The sequence below is a fragment of the Malania oleifera genome, chromosome 6 (genome assembly GCF_029873635.1).
Source record: "Malania oleifera isolate guangnan ecotype guangnan chromosome 6, ASM2987363v1, whole genome shotgun sequence".
Taxonomy (NCBI): Eukaryota; Viridiplantae; Streptophyta; class Magnoliopsida; order Santalales; family Ximeniaceae; genus Malania; species Malania oleifera.
Genome location: NC_080422.1, coordinates 106192028 through 106210845, shown reverse-complemented (window position 1 = coordinate 106210845; position 18818 = coordinate 106192028). Strand labels below are relative to the sequence as shown.

The 18818-nt window shown below is 35.8% G+C and overlaps 1 protein-coding gene across 1 annotated transcript; it reads left to right on the top strand.

Moving 5' to 3' along the window:
* Positions 1-6085: 6085 nt before the first annotated feature.
* Positions 6086-18415, top strand: LOC131157262 (putative chloride channel-like protein CLC-g). The gene is made up of 7 exons (XM_058111263.1): positions 6086-6407; positions 6522-6722; positions 7135-7312; positions 11127-11389; positions 16310-16579; positions 16675-17803; positions 18002-18415. The coding sequence occupies exons 1-7, from the start codon at positions 6235-6237 to the stop codon at positions 18149-18151; spliced, it is 2364 nt and encodes a 787-aa protein (XP_057967246.1). The 5' UTR covers positions 6086-6234; the 3' UTR covers positions 18152-18415.
* The last annotated feature ends 403 nt before the right edge of the window (positions 18416-18818 follow it).

Sequence of the window (18818 nt, the reverse complement as noted above, 5' to 3'; positions counted from 1 at the left end):
AACACAAGTTGTGGCGAGTCACGCACACGTGAACCCACAAATCTATATTCTCACTCACTTAGGGGTCTGAAAATCACTTCTTTCTGATAACAACCTATGCTCGCATGATTAGCTGTCAACCAATCTATACCCAATATTACATCAAATCCCTATATATCTAGTATCACAAGATCAGCTGGTAGCACTTTTCCCCGAATGGCCACTGGAAAATTTCTAAGTACCCTCCTACACCTCACAATAGATCCAATCAACATGGATACCAACAACTCAACATCTAACAATTGTGCTCCTATCCCAGCCACTTTAACATACCCTAATTATACAAAAGAATGGATGACACCTATATCAAACAAAACAACAATTTTATATGGAAAAACAATAAGTATACTTGTGACAACATCTCCAGCAGTCTCATAATCTCCCAGCATTAATGCATAGACTCTCACCGGTGCAGTATTCCTCTGCTAGTCTCCATGAGGCACCTGTTGTCGTCCACCCTAACCTAGTCTGGGAGCTGGTGCATAGATCGGTGGTCCCCGACATGATCAAGCCATATGACCAGGTCTTCTACATCTGTAACAGACATTCTCAACCAACTAGAACTTGCCCGGATGTCACCGTCCACACCTGGGGCAGGTAGGATAAATCTGCCCTCCCTGATATCCACGATGTCCTATCTTCTTCCTCTCACCCCCACCAGTACCGCCTCCTCTCCATGGAGCCCGACTAGACCTAGTATGAAAATCCAGAGGCGTGGGCCTCTTCCTCTAGCTTGATCGTCCTACATCTTCTTGTGCACTCTCCTCTGTTATCGTGGCTCTATCAACCGGTTCAGAAAAATCCTGTACCTTTAATATTGCCACCTGCCTATATATATCTTGCCTCAAATTTATCTCGAACATCCTAGCCTTATTAGCTTCATCTGGAACGATATAAGGGCAGAAGTGCGACAATTCAATGAATCTCGCCTCGTACTGTTGGATCGTTATCGATCCCTGGGACAGGCTCAGAAATTCTTGCACTTTAGCCTCTGACTATGGTAGGAAAATATCTATCGAAAAATATCTCCCTGAATTTTCTCTAGATCATATCCACGGGCGTGGGCCTCTGTTCCTCCAACAACCTTGTAGGTACCCACCATCTCTCAACTTCGCCTGTCAGCTTATACGAGGCATAAAGAACCTACTGCTCATCGATGCACTGGAGCACCATAAGTATTTTCTTAATTTTCTGCACCCAGTTCTCAGCAACTATAGGATCAGCACCTCCTAAAAACGCTATAGGATTCATCTTTGTGAACTTCTCTATCGTGCATCCCTGAACTATAGATGAACCTCTCTGCTTCCTAGAACTGTGAGCAATCTCAGCTATGACAGGCTGAGCTACGCTGTGTAAAACAACATCTGAGTCCCCGCCTCCTACACTAGAAGGCCCTGCTCCATCGTCGCCACTAGCATAGGCGCTACTACCTCTTGGATCCATCCAGTAATAACGTCAAATTATCCTAAGAATCCAAACCTTATAATACTATTCTATCTAAAATAACCCACACTTCCTATCACTAATTTAAGGTCTAGTCCTATCATGTGAAAATAGAAATCGACGATAGTTTACTATGGTTTTCCTGAAATCGTCACCCTAGGAAAATCACAGAAACCACCCCGAAATTCTGCCTCCAGATTGCAGAACATAACCCTAAATTCTCATCCTAATTCCCAAACATTAACTCACTGATATCCTGTTCCACTCTTCTTAAAATTTCATTCCTATATTCTGGTATTATTTTCCACTGTACTCTAGAGTCTGCAGAACCTAACAACTTAGGCTCTTATACCAAACTGTAACGATCCGAAAATCTATATATTTTTTTTAAAAATAAATTGCAAAACATAACGTTATGTCACTCATGTATAATCTACTATAACTTCTTATGCCCTAAAGGAGCGCCAAGGAAACCTGATTATATTACACACCTATGCAGCGGAAAAGCATAAAACTGTCCATCCATATTAACAATACCAGAATTTTAGTAACTCATCCCAACCATACACACATATATATATACACATCACCCCTGTATCATCTACTCAAAATACTATCTTTTGTATACACTTACCCAGCAAATAGAGTAGTGTACTCACCTTTTCTATCTGCGAGCTTGATCCACTCGCCTAACTGGATCACTTGAAAAATATTAAATCATTGGGATGAGATAATACTCAGTAAAATGAAATATGCTATTACTAGTGTGTGGCGATTGAGTTTCGTAAATACTATACTGACATTATCTGAAATTGTAAAAGTTGGTAAACAATATACAGTATAACTTGCATCTATCATAGTTTAAAGTATGATTGCAATATTTGAGTTTTCTACTTTTTCATACTTCCAGTATCATACTATATCTGCTGATATTTTGTAAATCTATATACAAATACATAACTGTGATATTTTACCCTGGAAAACTGTATGTTATGATTTAACCCCTCATGACAGGGTTATGCGGCCCGTAGGTTGGACTTAACCCTAGTTGGCCTACCAGGTAAGTCAACTGTAACTCTACCAATCCTCAACCCGGCCAAACTGCAATCTCTTCTAGGCACTAAACTGGCAACCACCTCGTAAAACCGGCCACCTCAACCTAGTCTTCTGGGGAGTCTGCAAACCCTTTAGACACGGTTGACGAAAATCTTCCACACACTATCTAAAATCTGTGGTTGCACTCTGATCTTGTAATAGCAACGGTACCGTGCTCTGATAATTGAATATTTACTTAACTGATTCATTAGGGTTTGATACTATATAGTACTAATATATATAATTATCTTGCTGTTTCATCATGATTCAAAAATAACCATAACACTGAAAGCTAGCTCTGAATATACTATAATATCTGTACTGTGTAAACTGTAATACTATAGTGTTATGGAAAATAATCATATCACCAGAAACTAATATGAAAATACTATATTATCTGAGCTGTATAAACTGTAATAACATAGTGTTATGACTTTAGTATTTTGAAAAATCATGGTAATCTACATATGTTGTAAAATATCTATCTATATAAATACTGTAATTCATACTCTTGTAAAATCTAATAAAACATATCTCTGCATAATAATATAAATCATACCAATCTGAAAATTGTATTGTTTCTATACTGATCTGATAAGGTCTCATAAATATATTCCTGTTTAAATACCATAAAACATAATAATCTAGAAATTGTATATTTGATATACTAATCTAATACTGTCTCATGCCATACAACTACATAAATAAATATCTCATATACTGATACTGTATTTTCTGATATATAAATAATTTCTAAGCTGAATAATAATTTGGAAAACATATAATTTATTAATAAATATTCTAACATTCATAGCATAACATATTTCTCTTACTTAACTGATTAGGAGGCTCGCCTCCAACTCTACCCTCATGCCCTTGGCGTACCAATCTTTAAATCCTGTAACAATACATTTATACAAATTTCTCAGTGAATCACTGAATTTCTCAGAAAATTATCCATTCATATTTCCTGAACTTGACTATTCACAATTTCCTAAACTTTAATATACCTGAGCTCCTGGAAAAATATATATACTGGGGTCCTTAACCCATATCTGCAGGGTCCCAAAAATATCCTAACCCTGAAAATATAACACCCTAATTTTACTTCACGAAACATTAGTATATTCTTATACAATACCATTTCTAAGCTTAAATAAACCTGGTAATACTAAAAATATCCAAATAACCTTCTTACCCTGATTTTAGGATGATGTCCAAGTTGACCTAACCAACAATCTATTCCAGCAGACTTGAAGAGAATCTTCCTAAAAGTAGTGTGGCGACTTCCGATCGTCGAATCAACGAAGAACAAAATCGAAATCGCAGAGAAAAGTGAGAGAAACCGAGTTAGTGAGAGATTAGTGAGAGAAAGTAGATTGATAAAATGAATTTTTTGCTAAAAATTGATTTTGGGGCTATATATAGAGTGTTATCCACGTGGCCTCATTGACGAGCCACGTCACCTCGTTGATGAATCCAAGAAGGGAGTTCGTCGACGAACACCTAACCCTTGTTGATGAGTTTCAGGCCCCGAAAACAGCCTCTCAGTAAACTCTCGTTGACGAGACATGCGTCCACATTGACAAGCCCAAGAAGTCTCTTTGTCGACGAATGCAGAGCGTTCGTCGATTAGGCCCTACTGCGTTCCCTTTAAATTTCTTTTTTCCTCTCATTTTGTTATTATTTAATTCCCATAATTGTCCGGGTTACTACAAATAAAATTCCTTTTTATGCCACACGATTTGAGTGTTTTTCATAATTATATAAACTATTGGAAAACAAGTTATTTTATACTCAATATTCGTTTTATCAAAAATATCAGTTTAATTATCTCTACCATTTATTTAACTCAAAATATGTATTTAAAGGAAAAACGGAGATAAACAACCCTACTCACTTTAATTCTTTACAAAATACGTATAATAAATCAAACCAATAATTTTAACCAGTCAAATCATTTAGAAAATCTACTACAATAATTCAGAAATCAAATACTTTAATTCAATTAGTTCAACTTTAAAATAACAATTATTATAAAATCCCTAAACTCACAAATACCAATTTAATTAACTCATAATAATAATAATAATTCAAAATCCAATTTACATTTGTATATTTAGAAAAACGTGTATATAATTCCTATAATTTTATAATTTAATCGATTAAATTATAAAAATTCTTGACATAATTTATTCCTCATACCTTAACCTTGGAGTAGTGCCTAGAAAGCCTAAACCTAAAATCTGCTTTAATTAACTTGCTAAGGATTGAAGCTGGAACCTCGTGGTGGTATTTGTTTTTCGACTTGACTCACGGAGGAAGAAATAATCTAGAGAGAGAGTAAGAGAGCATGAAGAGAGAGAGAGAGAGAGAGAGAGAGTGAGTGTTTCACGGCCATGGGAAAAAGCTTGAAAAAATTTGCTTCCACAAGAAGCAATCTCATAACCTATCTGTGTATATTACTTTAACAATAATAATATTATATTAATATTATATATATATATATATATTGCTTAATTCATATATTTATATGTATGCTTATATATTCATCGTATTATTTATTTAATTACTTTATTTTAATAATATTTAATTAATTAATTAATTAATAATTATTATTTTTTCGAATTATTACAAATATAGTGCAAAATTTCTCGCATGAGATCCCGTGTTTCACATAAGGACATAAAACTCAATAATATTTAGGAGAGCATCACCTATATAACTTATGCTAAAAGGACAACTTATATATTAATCGGGCCTAAAAATATATTCCCACTTTATTGGTAGATTCTTAATTTTCCTAAATCAGGCGATAAAGGTACAACGAAATATATAATGAACCAACTCAAAAATAAAAGGTGACATTAATATCCTACAACCATATCAAAATTGAAACCTAGCCTTAATATTTTTTAATTATATGTGAATAGTGCTTTCAGCAAAAAACAAGTTTCAAATTTCAAAGATGCATGTCTCGGTGATGAAAAATAACGCATTTCTTTAATCGGTTTACTAACATTTAAGACATCATTAATTATAAAAATTTCATAAATATAAATTAATAGAAATCTCATAACGGCCACAAACTTATTAAAAACTAAAGCTTGGTCAACTTTATATGAGTGATTCCGAGTTCACAATTCAACTTCATTTCTTTTAAGTGATAAAAAATTATGATTTATCTAAAAAAAATTAAAATTATTAATGTCTCCTTATTTTTAACCAAAAAAAAATGAAATATCCTTCCACAAAATAATTTTCTCACAAAATTATCTTCAAAAGTTTATTTTTTATTAGTATATATATATAATTATGATTTATCTAAAAAAAATTAAAATTATTAATGTCTCCTTATTTTTAACCAAAAAAAATAAAATATCCTTCCACAAAATAATTTTCTCACAAAATTATCTCAAAAGTTTATTTTTTATTAGTATATGTAATATATATATATATAAAATATAAAACTAACTATTTAAAAGAAAATATCAAAATAATTAACCATGTACAACGTACGTACGTCTCTCCTTCCTCTACGTCTACTCAGAGAGCATTCTCCGTCACGACTCTACAGCCACTCTCTCTTTCTCTCTCTCTCTCTGCGCAACGCTCGAGTAATGGTCTGCTGTTGAACAGCTGCAGTTTCCCGCAGCCATGCCCGCCCAACTCAATCCAGACCGGGACTCTCCAACTCAGCCCCTCCTCTGCATTCATCTCCAGCCACCGCCGCCGCCACCGCCGCCTCTCCTCCGATCGCAGTCCAACGCCACCTCCCAGGTTGCCATCGTCGGCTCCGACGTCTGCCCCATAGAGAGCCTCGACTACGAGTAATCCCAACCCTCTTCGTCGCGCGCTCTATTTGTTTTTGTTTTTGCTTTTGCTTTTGCTTTTGCTTTTTGGTTAATGTGGAAAGGGGGTTTTAATTTGGTGCGGAATTGCAGGATAATTGAGAATGAGTTCTTCAACCAGGACTGGAGGAGTCTCGGAAAGCTTCAAATTTTCGAGTATATATACATGAAATGGCTGTTGTGTTTTCTGGTTGGGGTGATTGTCAGCTCGCTTGGGTTCTGCAACAACCTCGCGGTCGAGAATCTCGCCGGCATTAAATTCGTGGTCACTTCCAACATGATGTTGGTTAAGAAGTGAGTTCGATTCAAGTGACTGCTGTTTAGATTTTGTTTTCATTTAATTTCCTGAATTATTTCAAAATTTTGAAATATTCATAGTATATGTATTTCGCAATGAGAGAATTTTTTCTTTCATTTTTTTTTTTATTATGAACTTTTCTTTTTGGCTGCAGATTATTTTGGATTTCCTCGATTGAATCTGAATAGTTTATGAGTAGCTTCCCTCTTCCCTTTTCCAAATCTGTTAAGTATTAGCAAGTTTGTGTGTTCTTATTTGGTTGTGATTGAGCCTATTCAACATGCTCTATGCCATATGATTCTTTCAAATTACTCCTTGCGTTTGAACTATTTTCAAATCTTAAAATTACCAAGTTCTTAAGATTGTTTGAATTGTGTATAATCTGATTGAGTTTAGTAATTCTTGCAGGTACTGGACAGCCTTTGCTGTATTTTCGGTTTCTAATTTTTTCCTGACTCTGTTTGCATCTATCGTCACTGCTTTTATTTCACCAGCCGCTGCTGGTTCAGGCATACCAGAAGTGAAGGCTTACCTGAATGGTGTGGATGCGCCAGGAATTTTCTCTCCACAAACATTTGTTGTTAAGGTGGGTTGTCTTGCTTATCTTATATTATAAACTTTGATTTGATTGCAAAATCTGGAAAGTTGTTGCATAAACGACCAGTCAGATTAGCCACATGGGGAGCAACTGAAAAACTGAGCATGGTAGAGAGAATAATACAATAATTTTATGCTTTTTGGTTGTGCCTCTGTACATGGAGCTCTTGGGAAATCTCCATATTTAACCAAATTACCTAAAGGTTTCAACCGTATACTATAAATTTAAATAGCCCCAATATGAAAATCTCAAAATACCCAGAAATAACAATGTATGGATAATGCGTCCTGGCTGAAAGTACTATATTGTGCCCAGAATCTCCCTTGGCCTCTTAACCCTCCATGTGAACCCTTCCCATCTATTTTAGACTTCAAATGGGTTTCCCTTTGAATATGAGCCACAACTTAAGAAAGTATATTGAAAATATGGAGTGCAGAAATAATTTGGGATTGAATAGGAAACTCAGCAATACAGCCAATACTTGAAAACGTGGCAAATTGTTTGGCAAGCTGGAAAGCAAGCAGAAATATCAAGAAAAAAATTTAAAGAAACAAGTGAGGTATATATGTATACAAGAATTGTATTAAAAGGGCACCAAGGGGGTGCCAGTCGACATTCAAAAAATCATTTGCAACACAGGATTTCAACAAAGTCCTTCAGTTCCTCAGCAAAATCTATTCTATCAGCCCTATACCAATAATACAAATAGTTTAGCCAGCTGAAACCCAATGTTGCCCCAACATGCTGAAAGCCATTATCATTTCCTAGTTCACCATAGTGAAGGAATACTGCTGAATATTTCGTAGATCCTCCTTACACAGGTAGCATCTATTTGCCAGATTCCACCCTCTCTTCTGCAGATTGTCAGAAGTTAGAATGAAATCAACCTTGCTTGAACCGTTGGTTTACCAAATCATTTTCCAGGGGAAATGCTGCTGTTCCTATCTCTTTCTGCTGAAAAAACCTTTTCGTAACAAGAACATATAGTATACTTGCTTCCACTCTCTAGCATCCAATTACTTCTATCTTCCCCTTGAGCTTTAAAAGAAAGCTATAAAGTACTTCTTAATTTGAAAAAGTTCCAGCTCCCAAAGTTCCGGCATCCTCTCAAAACTGACATTCCAGAAAGTCCCCTTATCCATGGTGCGATAGCAAGAGGGTAGCAGAGCCTCTTTATCAGAAGCCACTAAGTAGAGATCCAGGAAAAGAATTCAATGATTGGCCACCACATGACCTGTCTTTCCAGAAATTAATGTTATCTCTGTTTCCAGAAGTAAATCCGGTGACTGAAAACCAGATGTTATTCTGGTTGCAGGAAAATAATTCAACAAACTAAGTTACCATGTTAAAGTGGTAATTTTTTAACATGGTATCAAACTCATGGTTGCAGGAAGTCTTTTGTTATATTCTGGTTGCCTGCTTAATTTTATTTTCAATTTGTTAAAATTATCCCATCATAAAACAACAACAACAACAACGACAACAAGCCTTAAGTCAGTGTGCGGGGTTGGCTACATGAATCTTTTTCTGCCAATTCACACGATTGAGAGCATTTTTCCCAGCTAGCTTAAGAGCTATTGAATCCTTCCTCACTATCCCATTCCATGTTATCTTAGGTCTATCCCTACCCCTTCTAATATCATTGACAATAACTTACTCTTACTTATAGGTGCACTGTTCGACCTGCATGTCAAGTCGCCCCTCTCTTACTTTATCTTCTATTGGTGCTATGCCTAACTTATTGTGAATATGTTTGTTTCTTAATTTATCCTTTAATCTTCTACCACTCATCCAACTTAACATTTGCATTTTAATAACTTTTACTTTTTCGATATGTTGTTTCTTAATTGTCCAACATTTTGATCATAGAGCATGGATGGTCTTATAGTTGTCTTATAGAAAATTTTAAGGGTGTTTTACTACACAACATGGTCAAAGCACTCCTCCATTTTACCTGACCTACTTTAACTTTATGCATTACATCATCTTCAATTTCTCTTTCCGCTTGCATAATAGATCCAAGATATCAAAATCTACTAGTACTATTCATTTCTTGATTATCTAGTTTATCTTATCCCAATATTCGTCTTTTACGTGGTTGAAATGACATTTTCATATATTTTGTCTTATTTCTACTTATCCCAAAATCTCTAGACTCTAAACCTGTTCTCTATAGTTCTAGCTTAGACTCAACTTTGCTCCTACTTTCATCAATCAAAACAATATAATCTGCAAACAACATACTCCATGGGATCTCATTTCGGATATTCCAAGTAAATTCATCAATCAATAAAGTGAAAAGATAAGTACTTGAAGTAGAACCTTGATGTACACCTGTTGTGATTGGAAATTCTCTAGATTCTACTCCTACAGTCCTAACACTAATAGTTACTCTTTCATACATATCCTTAACGACCCTAGTATATCTACTGTATACTTCCTTATTTTCTAAAGCCCATTAAAGAACTTCCCTAGGTACTTTTTTCATAGATTTTCTCTACGTCAATAAAAACCATATGCAAGTCCCTCCTCCTTTTCCTACACTTTTTCCTTTTATCTTCTTAAAAGATAAATAGCTTCTATTGTCGATCTCCCGGGCATAAAATCAAATTGATTCTCTTAAAACCTCATTTCTAATCTTACTCTTTGTTCAATTACCCTTTCCCATTAGTTTCATTTTATGATTCATAAGTTTAATTCCACAATAGTTATTATAGTTTTGAATATCATCTTTGTTTTTGTATATAGGTATAATGTGCTTTTCCTCCATTCCTCCAACATTTTCTTTGTCGTTATAATAGTGTTGAATAGATTACTTAACTATATACTTCCATTCTCTGGTAAACATTTCTAAGCTTCAATTAGGATGTTATCCAATCCTTAAAGATTTCCCGCTTTTCATATTTTTAAAGCCATCTTAATTTTAGTTACTCTAATTTTGTGAATAAATCTCATATTTTTAGTCTTTTCCTCATTTGTCATTGCTAAGTTCTAGCTTCCAATTTTAAACAAGTTACTAAAGTATCTCCATCACCTCTCTTTTATGTCTTCATCTTTAATCAAGACATTAACATTCTTGCCCTTTTCATTAAACCTTGTTAAAGTTTCCTACTCCATGATAATGGGTGTTATTTTTTGTTTGTTTGCCTCCATGCACAATTAGGCTACACATGGGGGAGTGTTAAGGCTTGATATAGTATATATTGTTGTCCTACATATAATAACTTAAAAGCTTTTGGGTAAGGTGGTGATCTAGCACATTCTACAAGGGTAAAATGAAAAAGTATACAATTATATAAGGGTAACTAGAATTAACATATGATGTAACTGGGTTGCATTAGGAAAAATTGAAAATGTGAAAATTATGTGGCAAACGAAAACTTTCTCATTTTGTTATATAGATATATTCCGTTATTGGATCCCTATATTTTCTGATTATCAGCATCTCACTTGATCTCGTCTAGGTCAATTTATGATCAGTTGTGCATCAAATTTAGATTTTGGGACTGGAAAATTGTCAAGTTGGTTACTTGAGTAGCTGTTAAGGCAGCTTCATTTCCATTTTTGTTTCATCAACTATCTGGTTGATGACGTGCTCAGACCCTTGTTGAAGGTGTTCTGCTACTGAAGTTATAGTCCTTACTCCCTACTCCGTACTAAAGGTGAATTGGTACATAGTAGTTATTTTATTTCTTTCACCTTTTATTTTTATTTTATATTGCATGAGTGTGCTTAAAATGAATTCTTTCATACTTTTCACATATATTAAGAGTTTTCAGATTGATATTGACTTAATATACAGATTTTTGGTAGCATTTCTGCTGTGTCAGCATCTCTTCTTGTTGGAAAGGCGGGGCCTATGGTGCATACTGGTGCTTGTGTTGCAGCATTGCTGGGTCAGGGTGGGTCAAAGAAATATGGTTTGACTTGGAGATGGCTGCGCTTTTTCAAGAATGACCGAGATCGACGAGATCTTATAACCTGTGGATCAGCTGCTGGAATAGCTGCTGCTTTCCGTGCTCCAGTTGGTGGATTGTTGTTTGGTCTTGAAGAAATGGCATCTTGGTATTGACTATCCCTTGAACTTCTATGTTTTGTCTATGATTGTCTTTTATTCTCTCTCTCTCTCTCTCTCTCTCTCTCTCTCTACTTCTGATTCTCTTGGAAACGTATATTATTATTTTCTTTATGCTGCTGCTTTTCTATGCTTTTGTGCGGAGATGTGTGCTTCAAGCTCCTATTTTTTAGGTAAACTTGTTATGATTGAAAATTCAAAAATGTTCTCCATTAGAAAATTGTTCTGTTGTTTTTAGACATGTTGAAGTTATCATGTGAAATATTAGGCCTTGGGTTGCATTTATGATACTCAAAAGAATGTGAAAATGTTTTTAAAAAATAGTAAAAAAGGAAATTTTTTTTTTATTGATCTTTAATTTTCCTTTATTATCATTTTCAACAATTTCAAATCCAAAAAAATAACCCCTTTTTTTTTGGGGGGGATAAAGCTTTTACTTATTAGATTCATGAAAACAGAACAGGAAGAGGCAGAAAATAGAAAAGAGCTTTTTTGTTAGATCTCTTGTCATTATCATTGCCTTTTGTTGCTAATAAGAAAATTCCAAAAAAAAAAAAAGAAGGAAAATCTACAAAATTCATTAAAATTCCAAAATAATCATAAAAAATAGGACAAATCATCTCTATTCTGTGCTAGCTACTCCAATAATGTTGAATTCAAAGCCCGTTCATTTGTGTGTTTGTATATCTCTCTTACTTATTTCAATTCTTCCAATGCTTTTATAATTTGGCTGTGCTAGGAGACTTTGGGGATCTGAATCTCTTCATTCTTCATGTTTCATCTTGCGTGGGGAATCCTAGAGAGGGATGGTTTAATTCTATAAAAAGTCTTTGCACATTTAATCTTCCATTTCTCTTATCATAAATCAAAAACTATTTTCTTGATTTTTTTGCATATGATGCAAATATCTTAGTATCCTATGATTTTAAATGATTTCCAAATATCAAAATCATAATTTTCCAAATCCATTTTTCTCAAATATTTGTTTCTTTTTTAAAATATTTACAATCCCAATATGCAGATTTATTTTTATCTCATTTAACTAGGGTACCTGAGGCTGTCTTTCCTTCCCTTTTTCCCTCTCCCTCTTTTAAAACTTCTCAAAAGCTTCATAGCTCTAGATGGCTCATTGCCCACCCCTTCAGTCCCAAAATTATACAATTGTTGGTGTTGTGGTTAGTGTGCACGGGCGGATATTAGCTCACCCCATTGTCCAAAATTCCCTTTTAAATCTCTTCTCATTTTGGACACTAGAAGGCTAGAACGGGTGCTGTGAGGAGTCAAACACCTTCCTTGAACTTAAGCAAACTCCCATTTGCTTGTAAACTACTAGGTTTTTTTTCCCCTTCTCAAAATATAAAGTGGCGACTATGCTCTTGTCTTTCTTCCGTTCCTTGATTCCTTCACTTCTTTTCTTGGCACGTTGGCCTGGATGGACCCCGCATTGACACTACTCGAGGATGACTTGGCTTTATTTAATAAAGGATTGTTTTGAGTTATTTAATGTCTTTTGTGCTTTTGGTCATGTAAAGAGGTAATTTGATTTACTGGTCTGACTTTGTAGCAATAAAGTGGTTATGCTAGGGAGCACTTTAATTCCCAATTCACCACCTATATTTACTAAATTTGGTATGATTCATCAGTCATCTTGTGCCTACACTCTGCAACAAAATGGTGTTGCAGAGAGGAAAAAACAGGACTTATCCCTGAAGTCAGCCGTTATGTTAGATGAATCTCTCCCCAAAGTAGTTTGGAGTGATGCTGTGCTCACTACTTACTCTTTTATGCAAATAACCTACTCTATAATCATCCCAAATGCTGCTATTTATGAATACCCCTTTGTATTTTTGGGCATGTGTCATTTGTCCATTAGTTTCCAAGAGTGAACAAGTTGGATCCTCGTGCAATCAAATGTATTTTTTGGGCAACTCGTGTAAACAAAAGGAATATCGTTCTTCCAGTCCTGCTTTACATCATTTCTTTGTTTGTACTGATGTTACCTTCTTTAATTCTACTTCATATTATTCCAATTTCCTAAGCCTATTGACCTTAGTGAGTCCCTTCATTGGCTAATGTTTGGGATTTTGGTCTATTGCCATACCAATCCTTCTCCTACGTAGTTTAATCCATCAAGTCACTTGGATTGTCCTCATCTGTGGGCATACATGCGCATGGACTCAAGTGAGGAGAGCTCACTCTAGCTCCTATTGCTATGCCTTTATTTTCTTTATTTAACGATCCAACGTCCCATGATATTGGCCTTTGTATTGCTGTCAGAAAAGTTAAATGCACTTGTATCTAGCATCCAATATTTTATTTTGTTTGTTATGCTTCCTTGCTACCCTCATACTACTATAATGATACCACTTTCTCGACCATTTCCTTTTCCAAGTCTGAACTGAAGCCTTATTCCACTTTGGGTGGAGGGATGCAATGGTTGAAGAGGTGTGTCTTATAGAACAGCAATACTTGGGAGCTGGTGCCTCGTCTTATTGATGAGTTTGTGAATGGATGTTGTCGGGTGCACATGGTAAAGGCCAACCTTGATGGTTCTTGTGGCTCACTTGAAGGCCAATCTTGTTGTTAGAGGATATAATTAGGTGTACAGACTGGAATAATCTGACACATTCTCCCTGATCGTCAAACTTTCCTTCGTCCTGTTTATATCGAGCAACCCCTGGGTTTATTGCTTAGAAGGAGTTAGCATTGGTGTTTTATCTCAAGATATCCTTACGTGGTTTGAATCAGTCTCCTAGATCATGGTTTGGTAGGTTTAGTGCATGGTACTTGAGTTTGGTCTTCAACAGTATGCTGTAGACCACTCTGTTCTACCATTAGTGGGTTGCTGGTAGGATTTTGCTGGTTTTATGTGTACTATATTGTGATTATTAGTGCAAAAGGTCTGGGTATCCATAGTTTGAACGACAAAATTTTGGACCAACATTCAGGGCTGTTGAATTACTTTTTGGGTATAGAAGTATCTAGAGCTTGAATGGGGACCATTTTTTCATAGAGGAGGTATGTTCTAGACCTTTTAGATAGGATTGTGCTGTTGACATCCTAACATGCTGATACACTCATGGATCCTAACAAGTGATTTGTCGGTTGACCTTGGATGATGATGAAAACTTGGTGGAAAGTTAAACTATTTCATAGTCATTCGTTCAAATATGTCTTTCACCAGTGTTATGAGCTAGTTTCTTGATTCTCCTAGAACAAGGATGCAATCATTCAAATCTTGGTACCTCAAAGGTGTGCCTGGGGGAGGCCTCTTATATTAGGATTGGATTCACACCTGTGCTAGGAATATATAGACGCAGATTGGGCTGGGTTATGCTCCGGAAAAAGATCCACAAAAGTTCTGTTCTATGTGTTTATTGGTGGTGACCTAGTATCTTGGAAGAGTAAGAAACAAAATGTGGTGGCCTAGTCAAGCATTGAATTGGAGTGTAAGGCCACAACCCATAGTAGATGTGAACTTGTTTGGTTGAAGAACATGCTAAAAGAACTTGGCTTTCCACATTCTCAAGCTATGGAGTCGACATGTGATACATGAGATGCTATTCACATCACCTCTAATTCAGTCTTAATAAGAGGATGAAACATATTGAAGTCGATTGTAACTTTGTTTGAGAGAAACTTGTGCAGAAGCTCATTGAACAATTCTTGTGTAGTCTGAATACCAACTGGTTGAATTGTCCACTAAAGCTTTAGAGGGTGCTTGGGACAAATCGATTTGTAACAAGCTAGAAGCATATGATATCTATTCTCTAGCTTAAGGGGGAGTATTATTGGTTGTTTAAGTATTACCTATGATAGTAACCATGACGTAGTAAGGGTATTATGGTCATTGTGATGTACTTGACATATATTATAAATATATAGGGAGACTGACTGGCTATTGATTAGGTTTTCAAATAAAATCATTAACAGAAGGTATCATACTAGCGAAAATAACAATCTTTGAGAAGCACATTAATTCAATCTTGGCTGATCTTCTTGCTTTGCATGGTGAGGCTGCAATAATGACATGGCACCTTGCTGGGCGTTGCATGGTTTGGCTGGAAAGAACTTTCCCTCAAGATCAAGTGCCTATTTTCAAGAACTTAAAATTTGATGATTTGAAAGACTCAAAACAGTCATTGTTCTCCACTTCTTCATTGCGATAGCTTTATAATTAAGTATGCATTACCTAGCTTATTAACAGTATGTACTTGATATGTGGGTATAAGTTGGTTATGAAAGCCACATTTGTTTCATGCCTTGTGGCATTACAAAAAGCTTTTGCAAAATGGTAATGACTTGCAATTCTAGTTTCTGTGAACTTCATATGAAAAGTTTCTGTATCAATCTGTACTTCTAAAAATTATACCAAGGTATATTTGCTAAGGATTATGCACTTATAACTTGAAGTTGTAGTGTTGTGTATTACATGACTAATCATAATTATAACCAAAGATATACTTGGTCCAAGCAATGAGATTTTGCCTATCATCCATGCTTTGACACATTTCAAATTTCCAATTTTGCCAGCTTGATGCTTGCATGGTGATGACACGACAATGACATGGAGATGTGGCGAGACCTGTGTCACTTGTACATAAAAGACAGCATGCATCCTTGATGCATTATTTAGTATAAATTATGTTCTCATTTATGAATTTTTCCATATGTTTATGCTGTTGTGCTTCATCTAATATAATTGATGGATTGACTGCTTTAATTGGTGGAGCAATTTCTTCTGGGAATCCATGTGGACTAGAGTTGAAATTGCTACAGAAAAGTATATCATAGAATTTCCCTGGTGCATGTAACTTTTGAAATTCCCACTCTTAAGAACAGGCTTGCAGTAAACTAGTCTTGATCTCTTTGCAGTCACTAACAAAGACATTGACAATGTTGTGCTACAGGTGGAGAAGTGCCCTTGTATGGAGAGCTTTTTTCACTACAGCTGTTGTTGCAATTGTGCTTCGGGCTCTGATTGATGTTTGTTTGAGTGGCAAATGTGGGCTTTTTGGTAAAGGAGGGCTGATAATGTTTGATGTAACCTCAGCTAATGTTTCGTACCATCTTATAGATGTGCCTCCTGTGCTTTTTCTTGGAGTCATAGGGGGCATTTTGGGAAGTCTATATAATGTTCTTCTAGACAAGGTTCTACGAATTTACAGTATCATTAATGAGTGAGCTCCCTTTCATCTTGGTGATTCTTTGCTTCCAAAACCAGCAAATTTAAAATATTATATTGAACTCTTTCTTATTGATGAATTTTTTCCAGGAAAGGCCCAGCTTACAAAATAATACTTGCCTGCTCCATATCCATTTTCACATCCTGCCTGTTGTTTGGATTACCGTGGCTTGCATCCTGCCGACCCTGCCCAATTGACACAGCAGAAGCTTGTCCTACTATAGGCCGGTCTGGTAACTACAAGAAGTTTCAGTGTCCTAATGGATACTATAACGATCTTGCTAGCCTTATTTTCAACACTAACGATGATGCAATCAGGAACCTTTTTAGCAAGAACACCGACGCTGAGTTCCATTACTCATCAATTCTCATATTCTTTGTCACATGTTTTTTTCTCAGTATACTAAGCTATGGTATTGTAGCTCCTGCTGGTCTCTTTGTACCTGTTATTTTAACGGGTGCATCTTATGGACGCTTTGTCGGGATGATATTTGGTTCACACTCGAATCTTAACCATGGCCTCTTTGCCGTGCTGGGTGCTGCTTCACTTCTTGGTGGATCTATGAGGAGGACCGTTTCCTTGAGTGTTATTATACTAGAATTAACCAATAACTTATTATTGCTGCCACTCATAATGCTGGTTCTTTTGACTTCCAAGACGGTTGCTGATGCTTTCAGTGGCAATATATATGACCTAATTATGAAAATGAAGGGGCTTCCTTACCTTGAAGCTCATGCTGAGCCGTACATGAGGCAACTGATGGTTGGTGATGTAGTCATGGGCCCGCTTCAGCTCTTTCATGGCATTGAGAAGGTCAGCAATGTAGTGCATGTTCTCAAATCAACAAGGCATCATGGGTTTCCGGTGATTGATGAATCTCCGAATTCTGACTCCCCATACATGTTTGGTTTAATTCTCCGTGCCCATCTTATTGCATTGCTAAAGAAGAAAGCTTTCTTGCCCACTCCAATGCCAACAGTCATTTATGCCTTTGGGCAGCTCTCAGCAGATGATTTTGCAAAGAGGGGTTCAGGCAAGAGTGACAGGATTGAAGACATTGAATTGACCGAGGCAGAAATGGAGATGTACTTAGACTTGCATCCATTTACGAACGCCTCACCTTACACTGTTCTGGAGACAATGTCACTGGCTAAGGCTCTCATACTTTTCCGTGATGTTGGCTTAAGGCACCTGCTGGTGATACCCAAGATCTCCAGTGTAAGAAATTTTCCATCTATTTTGTTATTTATTTATTTATATAAAAGTTGTGTGTGCGCGTGTGTGCATGTGTGTGTATGTGTTTTTTTCAAAACTTATTAACAGAGATTGGATTTGCTCTTCTTTCTTCCAATAAATTGTGTCCTACTCGGTTGATTTGTCAAGACCGCTGAAATTGATTATGCTATTTTAATGCAGAGATCACCGGTGGTCGGTATATTAACCAGGCACGATTTCATGCCAGAACATGTATTGAGTTTGCACCCTTCGCTGGTAAGGAGCAGGTCTAAAAGATTAAGATTCCGGTTTCCTCGGTTCATTAAAAATATTTTAGGCATCCCAAGTTAGCATTGGAACTTCCCCTTGAGAAGAACTTTATAATTAGTCCTCAGTGAAATTGTATCATTTTCTAGTATCAATCCATGTCTGAAAAGTATTTAGAGGAGAACAGGCATGTTATATTTATCCGGCGAAGTTTAAATGTACCTAATGAGGTAAGTGATTGGCTCATGATAATTGATTTACTGTGACAGATCTTGCCTTGTGAGATATGTAATACCCCTTGAGGAATTTGACTTGGAAACATTTTCTCTAAAAACAATGATGTTTTTTTATCTTTTTTCCTGGTTGCTAGGTTTTATATTTCTATCTCTCTAGTCCTGAGTATTGAAGATGAAGTTTGCAAGTAAACCGTACAAGGTTTCAGAATCATGCAAGGATCAGTACAATTGTTATATTATTTTCCTATTTCAGTGTTTTTCATGTGCCAATGTTTTCTTAGCTTTTTTTGTTTTTTTTTTATGGGTTGGAAAAAGAAAACCTAAAACATATTTTTCAGTAAGACACTTGAATATATGTATGCGTACGAGTTTTTATTTTTTTTCCTGTTTAGAAGTAGAATATTTAGGATAAATAAATTGAAGATGAATTAAGTATTATCCTCCTACGTCTTCAAAAAATATACACAAATTTAGCAGTCTCAAAGTGTATTGAGTTTTATTATTTTTATTTTTAT

Coding starts and splice junctions, on each gene's coding strand:
- LOC131157262 (XM_058111263.1), top strand. CDS start 6,235: ATGCCCGCCCAACTCAATCCAGACCGGGACTCTCCAACTCAGCCCCTC. Junction 6,408..6,521: donor ATAGAGAGCCTCGACTACGA/GTAATCCCAACC, acceptor GCGGAATTGCAG/GATAATTGAGAATGAGTTCT. Junction 6,723..7,134: donor AACATGATGTTGGTTAAGAA/GTGAGTTCGATT, acceptor TAATTCTTGCAG/GTACTGGACAGCCTTTGCTG.